The 12,233-nt window shown below is 43.1% G+C and overlaps 1 protein-coding gene across 3 annotated transcripts in view; it reads left to right on the forward strand.

Moving 5' to 3' along the window:
• PLXNB2 (plexin B2) overlaps positions 1 to 12,233 on the forward strand; it is a 445,494-nt gene that overhangs the window by 397,778 nt on the left and 35,483 nt on the right. For all 3 annotated transcript variants that reach the window (XM_084810902.1, XM_084810901.1, XM_084810900.1), the window contains 3 exons: positions 8,699 to 8,911; positions 9,565 to 9,741; positions 10,790 to 10,926. In XM_084810902.1, coding sequence (XP_084667028.1) covers positions 8,699 to 8,911; positions 9,565 to 9,741; positions 10,790 to 10,926 — 527 coding nt within the window. The remainder of the gene's footprint in view (positions 1 to 8,698; positions 8,912 to 9,564; positions 9,742 to 10,789; positions 10,927 to 12,233) is intronic.

A 12,233-nucleotide genomic window follows, 5' to 3' on the forward strand; every position in this document is an offset into this window, starting at 1 on the left:
TGGTAGAATTAGGATGAACAATGCTTCAAGCCAGCTAAGATCTGGAAGCCAAGGGGTTAACTAATTGAGCTAATTGTTTTGTCTTATTGTTTTGTTAGCTACTATATTGTGCAGCTTGTTGATCTGTTCATCTATAGCATTGCCATTATCAGTTAAGTTAAAATAACAGAGCTTTTGGTGTGTCTCACAACTTAAATGATGAAGAAGGAAGAGGTAATCTATACCAGCTCTGTTTTCTAGAACTGCACCTCTTAGATCACGCAACTCTTTATTTAACAATGACAATGCTCGTGAGGTGGCATTTATGCTTTTGGCTAAGCTGCAAGCTAACCGGTTGATCTCCAGACCAACAGCCAAGGCTAAACCTGGAACCCCAACCAGTGACATTGCTAAGGCCAATTTTTCTGAGTTGGAATATAACTGCACATGACTATTACAATTTTTAGTTAGTTGGAGTGCTCGAGGCTGCCGTCGACGGATTTTCTCGGGCCACAGGGGAAGAATTGGCACCAGTTTAATTGGCGGCTGAGGCCACATAGGTGGTTATTAGACAAGTTGGCAGGACTGAATGACCAAGTGCGGGAACTACATGTCTAAAACTATCCATGAGGCAAAAGTATGTGGGCATCATTAAAAGATACTTTTTGAATTTTATTACAGTGGAAGGGGGCCAGGGATAGCTTTGTATTTTCTGGAAAATTTTTGACAATTAAGCATTCGTGCACACGTAGCAACGATGGGGGTGCGTAGAGTGAACTCTGTAGGGGGTAGGATCTTTGCAACCACGCCCCAATTAGCATTTTGGGAATAAGTTAAACTTACACCATAAACTCTTAACATGGTATCTTTTTGAATTTTTTCAGGATGTCTACAGGCAGGTATTAGGCAAGAGCTAATAAGCCTGTTTGCAGGTATACCTCTTGGCAAACAAAAATGTTTTACTCTCGTGATGTTAGCCAGGTGAAGCCAGTAATTATCAGCAAATCGCTGGGACAGACTTCTCTTTCTAGGGGCAGACCCCTCTTTTTGCACCTTATTAAGGAAACACAATGCAACACTACTAACACTACAACACGCATGTTTGATCTTCTTTGGGATCTGACCGTACGCCGGGCAGCTATTCACCTGGCAAGCTGCAGTAGGGTCTAGTCCCCTTCTTCAATTCTCCAGTTGCAGGTCTGACCGTACGCAGGGGAACAGTCTCCCGGTGTGTCTACAGTAAGGTCTAGCCTGAGTCTTCTTACTGCTTTTTCAGAATGATTTTTAAAGGATTTTCAGGATTTCTGTTTACTGCCTACTCTCCCCCTCTCGCTTTCTTGACTCGTGTCTAATGTATCCAGGGTTTAACTCCAGCTGCTTTCATAGCTGCGGGGATGGAAAGTATGACAGTTCTCAGTCCTCTCCATCTGGGAGTCAAAGGGTTATTTCTCCCTCTTTAACTCATACTTTAACACTTGGTTGGAAAGGATGAACTTCTGTGATGGGAATTGGGGGCTTATTTTCTAAGACAAAGCGACACTGGGCTTGAAGAACTTTGCCCAGTGTTTGGACTTCTTGTTTAAGGCTAACGTTTGCTTGCTCTTGATGCCGCTCCAGTGTCAATCATGAAGTCAATGTCACGGCCCCTCACAGTCAATGTCACGGCCCCTCTCAAGCTGTCTCCCTCTTCGCCCATTCTGGCCCCTTTGGTTTTCTCCTTTGTGTATTTGATTTATTTTATTTGGGCATTCATGCCACTAATGTCCATCTTGTCCACACTGGGCACACTGGTTCTTTTTTAAGAATCTTCTGCCTCTGCCGGGTCTTCTTCTTTTCTTTTTTCGTTTACGTCTTCTTGGGCCTCTGGGTCGAGGGGGGTGTACTGGCGATAGGCATCTGAAAGACACTCCAAGTACGCTCTGGGTCCTCGGTGGCACCTTGCAGCACTTTAGACACTTTGGTCATATTAATTGACTTCTTTATACCTGCTTTCATGGCTTTTAACAGCAGGGTTTGATACTGGGTGAGGCGCTCTAGCCCCACTTGCGTTTTGGGATTCCAGCGGGGGGGGGGGGTTACTTACAAGGAGACTTTATTGGGTAACTTACAGCACACAGGCGTACTTAATGGTTGGATCAGACAGCTTCTCTGAACCACGAACTATTGGGCTAAATGGGTTTTATACTATACATGTTACCCATGAGGCAGCACAACACTAGCAAGCATTTTCAGCATAGGCTAGAAGTGCTTGGTTCTCAGGCACAGCTTCCTGTAAACAACTTTGCTTCCCAAAGTGCTTGATATCACTTTTATTTATTAGTATGGGAAGACAAATTTTTTCTCTTTCTTTTGCTTTCTTTTTCTTTGCTGATCTGCCTGTATTGCAGATCATGTTTCAAACTTTTTATATAAAACTTTCTGCTCCATGCACCAGCCTTGTCTCTTTATTTGTCTTTTTCAAGTTAAACTCACTTACTTAAACCTTTCTGCCTTACACTAGTCCCAATGACACACATTTGGGATAGGCTCTTCTTCTCCTTCTAGTTACATTTTCTTCATTTTAAAGAACTATTACATTATTGTGGCTACTTTACCCCAGGTAATAAGCTCCAGGCACAATCAGCTGCTTTTAATTCACCCTGGGGGCAACTATGGCCACGCTTCTTTTCTACAAATGTTTTTTTTTTTGCCTCTTGCCTTTTCTTTCTTCTTTTTTTCTCTCTTCTCTGTCTGCTACTTTTTCTATTCCTTCTTTTCTACTTGCTTTTGTCTTTCTCTCCTTGTCATCCATTGGGAACCACACTTAGTATCATTTGGAGTTGCAACTAACACTAATCTGCAAATATCACATATATTTTATGATATTTAAGAAATCATAAAATATATACAACAAACCTTATCTGCAATTTAACACAATGAATGGAAAGCACTTTTTGCATGGTAAGGCATGATGGAGCAGATCCAGCAATTATACTGCTCTTCTGGCTGAAAGCTCAGGGCCCATTAAAATCACGGGACAGGCATACCCACACACACAAAGAGTTCTAGGTCACCATTTTTGCATCGGCAACTCTATGCTGCATGAGTTCTGGCAGAAGGAAATCTAAAAGTTATAGATCAAACTCAGCCTGCTGTACACTGAGCTGACTACAAACATAGACACACGGTCCACAGCGATGAGAGTTTAAGTTTATCCAAAGCTTCACAGCACTGTCCATGGCAAGTCTTTGACAATTTAAAATTTTAGTCCATGTGCAGAGTGTCTCTAAAAAGCCCAGATGATGATGGAGGCAAACAGAGAAGGCTCTGGGCAATGAAGATGCGATGTTTCCAGCAAAGGCTCTCCACTTTTGCATCAGTTTAAAAAGGGAAAGTGTGGCCCTACACCCCTTCTGACAGACAAGGGCCTTTAATTTTTTAGCAAGGCCTCTGTCTAAACAGAGCGGCACAGCTCAGCTCTCTAGCCGTGACACTTTAACTTGGGCAACTCCTCTGTAAATTTTATTTTACTTCTGTCAGGTTCTCTCACAGACATTTTAAAAACTTACTCTTTTTTTTTCTCTTCTAACCTGGTACACGAAAGCACTGAAACACTGAGTGCCGAAACTCAGGACACTGGGGGGTGATGGGCATCGCCTTATACTTGCATTTTTCAGGCAGCCATTAATCTTCGGGGAGGCGGTGGGGTGATTTGCAGGACTTCAAAGGCAAGCTTCTCAGTTTGTTTGTATTTGTAAATCCCAAGCTCAAAACAGGACATGATGAGGTACAGGGCAGCCAAATTCTTGCTTTGGCACGGGCAACAAATAACTCAGGTCAGCTTTCTTCGCTGGGGTCTCAAACAGGAAAACAGTCTTAATTTAAAGTTGTAACATCACTGACAGCGTCAGCCAGCCAGCTACACAGATCTCATTGTTTTTTAAGACAGTTGCTCCAATATCTTCTTTTCTTTTCAATCAGGTTGGGTCTCCCAGCTTACACAGTTTATTGCAGCTTTCAGGAGCATGGTAGTAGCGTGATTTTGGCTTGGCCAGGAACATGCTGTCTGGTTTCTCGGTCTCTTCAGCACACACACTTAGGCAGTGTAACACTGGACACTCAAATCAGTGAGATTTCTTCATTGCAGAGAATCCCACGGCAAAAGCTTAATGGTTACGCTCTTTAGAAATCATATAGCCGATGGTCAGTAGCTACAGGCTCTATGCAATTCTAACACAGTTCAAAGCTAAACACGGTTACCTTGACAGAGATCTTCAACATGGTCTTTCCGCTTCATTCTGCTTTGGGACAGTCTTATGGCACACTTTTCACTCAAAGAGGGATCTAGCCTGTTCTCTGGGGGCTGATTCTTCACCTTTATTTTCTATTTTGCCTTCATCTTCTGGGTCTTCATTTTCAGTTTCCATTTCTTAGGGATTTCATCTCAATTAGGCGAGGTGATGATGTTGCACAACTCAAAAGGTTGTGGGCAATTTTCCTGCCACCCCTCTCTCGGCGCGCTAGGCTAACAGCTACTTCTTCGGCCTTACGCTCTCACGCTCTGTTAAAAGCCAGACTGTCCTGCAACATGTTTCTAATTAACAGCCTCAGATCTTGTTCTTTTTTTCCTCTCAGCTCGACCTTGAGTTTTTTGCTGTTTTCTCTCTCTATTCTGAATCTTTTTTTAAAAAACTTTTTCCTTCTTTGTTTGACATACATCTCAAGGGGGTGCAAGGTTTGCTTCCCCCACCACCCATAGCCTCCCTCCTAAATTGAAGACAGACACAATTAGGGAATGGGAATTGGTCAGTGAGTAAGGGGTCTCACTGGCCGACACAAGAGGATTTTACACACCACGCACTTTGCTACTGGCCTGGGCACCCGGACGGTCAACGGTATGCGTCAGAAACCGCAGTAGCCACTCACACAATCATCAATCTCTCCACTGCATCCATATGTCCCTGCCACCCACTTTTCCCACTTTTTACCAGAGCGGAAAGCGGCTTCCCCAGCTTCCTCAGCTTCCTACTGAGTACTGGCGTCCTGGGTACTGGCGCCCACTCGGGGGTGTGATCAGGCCCCCCTTCTACCCGCAAGGAGTAGGTTCTTTTTGTATACGTATACCACCAACACTGACCTTCTTCATAAGGCGGGGCCCTCTTTTTTTCTGCCCAGTGGCCTTTCTCCCTAAAGGCGGGGCCCTCTTTTATTCCATATACTTGCCTTTCTCCTGAAGGCTTCCAATGTGGGTTTCAACTCAATTGCAGCTGCGATACAGGCAGGGCTCAAGTTCCTTCCTCCGCTTCCCAAGGTTCTCTTGCTGCTCGCTACCATTTGGGCGATCCCGGTGCAGGCTTTCTCCCATTCACTCGACAAAAAGGTTGGTGGCGCCAAGAAAGGGAGGCATGCGCCAAGCCCGTCTTCCCGGTGCGGCGATCAAGAGCAGGCAACTGCCACCTGTCTGGCTCAGAGCCTGCCACACCCGAGTCACGGCACCATTTATGTTGCAGAACCCAGAGTCAGAGGGACCACGGAGTGAAGGAAAAAGAGATTCTTTATTTAACGCGTGGGCTTAAGGCTGGAATCATTTCCAAAGAGCCAGAAGCCCCAAAATACATCAGCACATTGGTTTTATAGACATTGTGACACATATGAAACGGCTCCTCCTCCCCCTCCCGTGTGGGGTTGCAGTCCTCAACATTTCTTCTCTTAGCACCATTGTTTATAATACAAGAACTGGGTTATAGGGTAGCCATGATAAGGAGAGAACAGAAGAGAACAGCAGAGAACAAGATATACAGTTGTATGACCTTTGACAAGATAAGGAATTCCTGTGTCTCGTCTGCTTACAACAATATATTCAAGGGAGAAAGAGCTCAGCAAGAACATGAAGCATGAGACTGCATGAGGCTACTTAGTCTGACCCCCGATATGGCTGCTACAGTTCCTCAGCTCCTCCTCGCTTTCAGCCATCAAAGTGGTATCATCTGCATATCTGAGATTGTTAATCTTTCTTCCAGCGATTTTAACTCCATCCTTGGATTCATCAAGCCCAGCATGTCGCATGATATGTTCTGCATACAGGTTGAATAGGTAGGGTGAGAGTATACAACCCTGCTGTACTCCTTTCCCAATCTTAAACCAGTCCGTTGTTCCATGGCCGTTGCTACTTGGTCGTTATACAGATTCCTCAGGAAGCAGACAAGATGACTTGGTATCCCCATACCACCAAGAACTTGCCACAATTTGTGATGAGCCACACAGTCAAAGGCTTTAGAATAGTCAATAAAACAGAAACAGATGTTTTTCTGAAACTCCCTGGCTTTCTCCATTATCCAGTGGATATTGGCAATTTGGTCTCTAGTTCCTCTGCCTTTTCTAAACCCAGCATGTACATCTGGCAATTCTCGTTCCATGAATTTCTGGAGTCTACTTTGCAAGATCTTGAGCATTACCTTACTGGCATGTGAAATAAGTGCCACTGTTCGATAGTTTGAACATTCTTTGGTGCTTCCCTCTTTTGGTATGGGGATATAGGTTGAATTTTTCCAATCTGTTGGCCATTCTTGTGTTTTCCAAATTTGCTGGCATATGGCATGCATCACCTTGACAGCATCATCTTGCAAGATTTTAAACAGTTCAGCTGGGATACTGTCATCTCCTGCTACCTTGTTATTAGCAATGCTTCTTAAGGCCCATTCAACCTCACTCTTCAGGATGTCTGGCTCTAGCTCACTGACCACGCCGTCAAATCTATCCCCAATATTATTATCCTTCCTATACAGATCTTCCATATATTCTTGCCACCTTTTCTTGCTCTCTTCTGCTTCTGTTAGGTCCTTGCCATCTTTGTTTTGGATCATACACATTTTTGCCTGGAATTTACCTCCGATGTTTCTAATTTTCTGGAAGAGGTCTTTTGTCCTTCCTATTCTATTATCTTCTTCTGCTTCTGCGCATTGCTTGTTTAAAAATAATTCCTTATCTCTTCTGGCTAACCTCTGGAATTTTGCATTTAATTGGGCATATCTCCCCCTATCACTGTTGCCTTTTGCTTTCCTTCTTTCTTGGGCTGCTTCCAGTGTCTCAGCAGACAGCCATCTTGCCTTCTTGGTTTTCTTTTTCTTTGGGACGTTTTTTGTTGCCGCCTCCTGAACAATGTTGCGAACTTCTGTCCATAGTTCTTCCGGGACCCTATCTACTAAATCTAGTCCCTTAAATCTATTCTTCACCTCCACTGCATATTCATGAGGAATATTCGTGAGCTCATATCTAACTGATCTGTGAGTCTTCCCTATTCTCTTTAGTCTGATTCTAAATTGTGCAATAAGACGTTTGTGATCTGAACTACAATCAGCTCCAGGTTTTGTTTTTACCAACTGCATAGATGTCCGCCACCTTTGGCTACAAAGGAGGTAGTCAATCTGATTTCGCTGTCGACCGTCTGGTGAAGTCCATGTATAAAGTTGTCTCTTAGGTTGTTGGAAGAGAGTGTTTGTTATGCACAGTGAGTTGTCTTGGCAAAATTCTGTCAGCCTATGTCCAGCTTCATTTTGTTCTCCCAGACCATGCTTGCCTGTAATTCCAGGTGTCGTTTGACTACCCACCTTAGCATTCCAGTCTCCTGTAATGAAAATAACATCTTTGTTTGGCGTACTATCCAGTAGGTGCTGCAGATCCTCATAGAACTGATCTACTTCTGCTTCTTCAGCATCTGTGGTTGGGGCGTATATTTGGATCACTGTGACGTTAAGTGGCTTACCCTGAATTTGAATTGAGATCATTCTGTCATTTTTTGGATTGTATCCAAGCTCTGCTTTAGCCACTTTATTATTAATTATGAAGGCTACTCCATTTCTTCTGTGGTCCTCTTGTCCACAGTAGTCGATCAGGCTGCTACCCGTCCTTTCGGCTTTGAGCTAGCTGCATCATCATATCTGGGGCTAGTTGAACTTATCCTCTGTTCCTCCCCAGTAGCATTTTGACCATCTTCCAACCTGGGAGTCCCATCTTCCGATGGTATACTGACATATCTCTGGTTGTACTGATCCATTTAGTTTTCATGGCAAGAATACTGGGGTGGGTTGCCGTTTCCTTCCCCAGGGATCGTATTTAGTCTGACCTCTCTGCCATGACCTTCCCATCTTGGGTGTCCCTTCACAGTTTAGCTCATGACGTCATTGAGGTGCTCAAGCTCCAGCACCACGACAAGGTAACGATCTCCTTTGCTGAAGGCATAGAAATGACTAATCTTATTTATGTTTGTTTGTTTGTTTATATTTATTTACTACTTTTCTGTGCCGCCCATTTCTATAGCTCTCTAGGAGGTTCACAAAAGTTAAAATTCTCACATTACTGTTTCAAAAATGAATAGTAAATTCACCCATTCACTGTGTCAAAGGTGGTGAGAATTGAGCCCGTCTTAAACATATATTCACTAGGTTCAGAAATGTACTGTTCATTCCTGTTTGTATGCTAGAAATGCATCTACCACCATTATCTGTCCTAAAGCCATCCGCAAAACCTTACTGAGGATCTACAGTTGTCGTTCAGAGAAATGTTCAGTGTTGGACAATTTCACACACACACCCCGCCTGCCAAAATCATCAGCTTTCAAAAAATGCACCAGAACGTATGAGATTATAACAGTGATGCATACTGGGTTTTCTGTATTGGATGATAAAGGAAAATTACATATTTTCAGTACTAATGGCCAATATTCTGTGTTGTTGTTTTTTAGTTTGAAGGAAGAACTATCTCAAAAATCAATGACACAGCAATGGTCTTCTTATCTCCACCAGTACTGGAGGATCCAGAAAACTATATAATTGCTTTACTTATTAAAATGGATTATCACACAGTGGAAAAAGACTTTCAGTATGTTGCTGATCCAACCTTTGAAAACTTCACTGATGGTGTCAAAAAGCAGGTCAACAAACTTATTCATGCAAAGGTAAGTGTGTCAGGAAAATGGCTTCTCCCCCTCCTACATGTATAGCTGTTCTGTATTTATATGTGGCAGGGAGTGGGGAGGTTACTTTCCAGTGTAAATCAGCATAGGCTGATGCATATAGTTAACTGGGATAATTCTGATCACTATTTTCAAATATTGCTACAATGTGATGGAGGGAATAAATTGCTTTTTCCTAACTTTTAGGGGAGGGGGATCTATCTTTTGCTGCTAAGATATACCTCTATTTTTTTATTATTATTATTATCAGCAAGGTTTCCCCTTCATACCTGCTGCTGAAATCTGGAATTTAGTGCTTTCCAGCTCTAGGTCCTCTGACATTCTTTGATCTTCTTCATACCTCCTGTTGCCACAAAGGGGAGGGTATTGGACATTGTAAATGAAGGCCTGTCCTCTTCATGTCATGCTCCTGCAGAAACAACTTACATAAACAAGACCGTAGATTACCACAGTATGTCCACTATCTTGAGGGTATTTCCTCCTCCACGTAAATATCAAATCCAGCTCTTCTGTTTTAAAATGAAATTGTACAAAAGATATCTCCCCCCGCCCCTCCCTGGCCCATATCAAAACACCCTGAAATAAGAAAATAAGCTGATAGCTAAAGCATCTTAGTGTTCTATTTTTCTGTCTAGGGTAATAATCTGAACAAAGCTATGACGATGGATGAGGCCCGTGCATTCGTGGGAGAGGAGCCCTGCAACATCACAACACTGACTGAGAAAGATTTGTACTGTGAACCACCTGAAGAACAGCCTCCACCCAAGCAAAGGCAGAAGAGAGATACGGTCAATAACCTGCCAGAATTCATCGTATGTCACATTGTTCTATGTTCTATATAAAGAGTGTAGCAAAGGGACTATCTTGTTTTAAATTACATTAATAAAGAGCTCTCCTTTACACATAATTTGTTCTTCCCCAGAACACTGGCCAAAGAAAAACCGTTCTGCCACTTGCCCTCCCTGTCTAGAAAGAGAATGTAGACAAGCTGTTGCCTTTGTTTGGTAAGGCCTAAGCTATTCTGCAGCCTTCCCCAACCTTGCGCCCTTCATATGTGTTGGACCGTAACTGCCATCACCCCTCAGCCAGCATGGCCAGTGGGAGTTCTGGTCCAGCGCATTTGGAGGGAACCAGATTGGGGAAGGCTGCTTAACTGATACTTTAACATGAGTTCATTTAGTACTTCTAGGGGTGTCCATATATCAGGATGTGATCTGAGAGATGCATTCCAGGAACCCTTGGCATATCTCTCAAACTGGACACGGCAGTCACTTGAGGCAGCAAAAACTCCAGCCCTGTCTAGGTTTACTTTGAATTTAACATGCAACTCAGCTGGAGCATTGCATGAAACAGAGTTGGAAAATGAATGTTCCTGTCCATGAGGTACTGTGCTGCAAGGGGCGGAGCAGGGGGGAGGCGTGTTTAAAGTTCACAGTGTGTGTACAGAAATCATCATACCCCCTTACTACTGACTTTTAAATGTCTGTTCAAGGCACATTTGTTTTTAAGAACAAATGTTAACAAGTGTTTACAACTTTATGGAGTTGTAAGCTTTCTAAAGGGCAGTCTGTAGTATAAATTAAACATCTGAAGGATTGCCTGCTCCTACATGAAACTGCCTGGCCTCTGTGCTCCATCTGAAACCGTGCTCCATCTCCTGCCACCTTCTGGTGGCTGGAATGCAAGACATAGCCTTCCTGTTGTGGCAGCCTGCTTTAGAGCTTCCTCTGTGGAGAGGTTTGGTTACTTCCTCTATTTTGAGCTTGAACAAAAAGACACAGGACTAAGCATCATAATACATCATAAAATCACCTTGTCTGATTCTCATTATGAGCCTTACAAGTGCAATTATTTATCTAGGTGAAATTTGGCTTCAAAGAATGGGTCCTAGGAAGAGTGGAGTATACACAAGTGAGCGATGTACCCCTGAGCCTGATCTTGCCACTGGTAATTATTCCCATGGTGGCCATTATCTTCATCTCAATCTGTTGCTACAGGTAAGATGTGGTTTTCCATCATGAGACATTACTGAAATGCCAAATGCTGAGAGTGAAGGAAAATGGCTCGGCAGAGAAATAGGAAGAAAATTATTTCTGATGATTCCCTTTGTTCACACAGGTGTGCACGTATTTAAGAGTAGGGAGTTAGGTTAACTACCTGTTATTGGCCACTGGCAAAGTCAGTTGGTTCTCACTAACATGATACTGAAAGCAGCGAAGGGGCAATGTTGATACATATTTTCTTCACAGGACGGCATGAAAGAAAATGTGTGAACTGTGTTAACTTGGAATGCAAAATACATGTGGATTTTGCAGGAAAGAACTACAGTCAGGATATTAGTTTCCTACCACTTTTGCTCAGGGATCTTTCCTGGAAAATCCATATTGATTTTGCATTCTGATGTCTTTTTAATGTGTATTTCTTTGTGGATGGAAAATATTTTCTATTAGAATCATCTTAAAGGTAGCAATGGGTGGGGGCCTGTTTAGATACCACAGCCCTTGGATAGGAGTCATGCTGCTGAAATCTCCACACATTCTGTATGTCCACATGGTACACATCAGAGATGCAGAACCTCTTTCCTCCCAAGGGCTAAATTCCATTTCAGAGAAGCTCCCAGGGGCTGCATCCCAACTATTTCAGTGGTTGGTGGGACTGAAGGCAAAATGGGGAAAAGGGCAGGGCCAAAATACCCAAAATGCCAGCATATCTTAGCTTAAAGCTCTTACTGCTAAAAACCTAGCCTTTGGAGAGGCATTTTAACCTTTTAGAATGGGGGAAAAATTGCACAAAAGCCAGGAAACCACCGAATGATTGGAGGTTGGGGGAAAAGGTGTGGGGGCTGAGCAAAGGGGCAGGGCCATCTAGGGGACCTCAAAAGGTGGGAGTGGGACCCCAGGAGGGCTGGATTTTGTTCCCAGGCCTGAAGTTATGCAACCCTGGTGTACATCCATGACTACACCCATGAGTTATTTAAAATGCTGTTCACAACATGATTCTTAAGGCCCATGCATTAAAAACTGGGGTGTTTCCTTTCTGAATAGATATATGCATGTTGGTTAATTCCTAGAAACATATTCAGAAAAATTATGTAAAGGGTGAGCTGACTGCTCCTTGTGGTAGTGAAATTTGAAACGAAATTTGCACATGTCTAACTGTTGAAAAACTGCATTAACCTTAGGCATTAAGTACCATACTGATAAAAACAACAAACCTCTGATGCAGCCATTAGTCCAAATTCATAAAACAATTGTGGAAAAAGCCAGTAGCAATTATAACTCAACTTTATTCAACAGTCAATAGT

The sequence above is a fragment of the Heloderma suspectum genome, chromosome 7 (genome assembly GCF_057233095.1).
Source record: "Heloderma suspectum isolate Gila_16-S chromosome 7, 16-S_ref, whole genome shotgun sequence".
NCBI classification, from domain to species: domain Eukaryota; kingdom Metazoa; phylum Chordata; class Lepidosauria; order Squamata; family Helodermatidae; genus Heloderma; species Heloderma suspectum.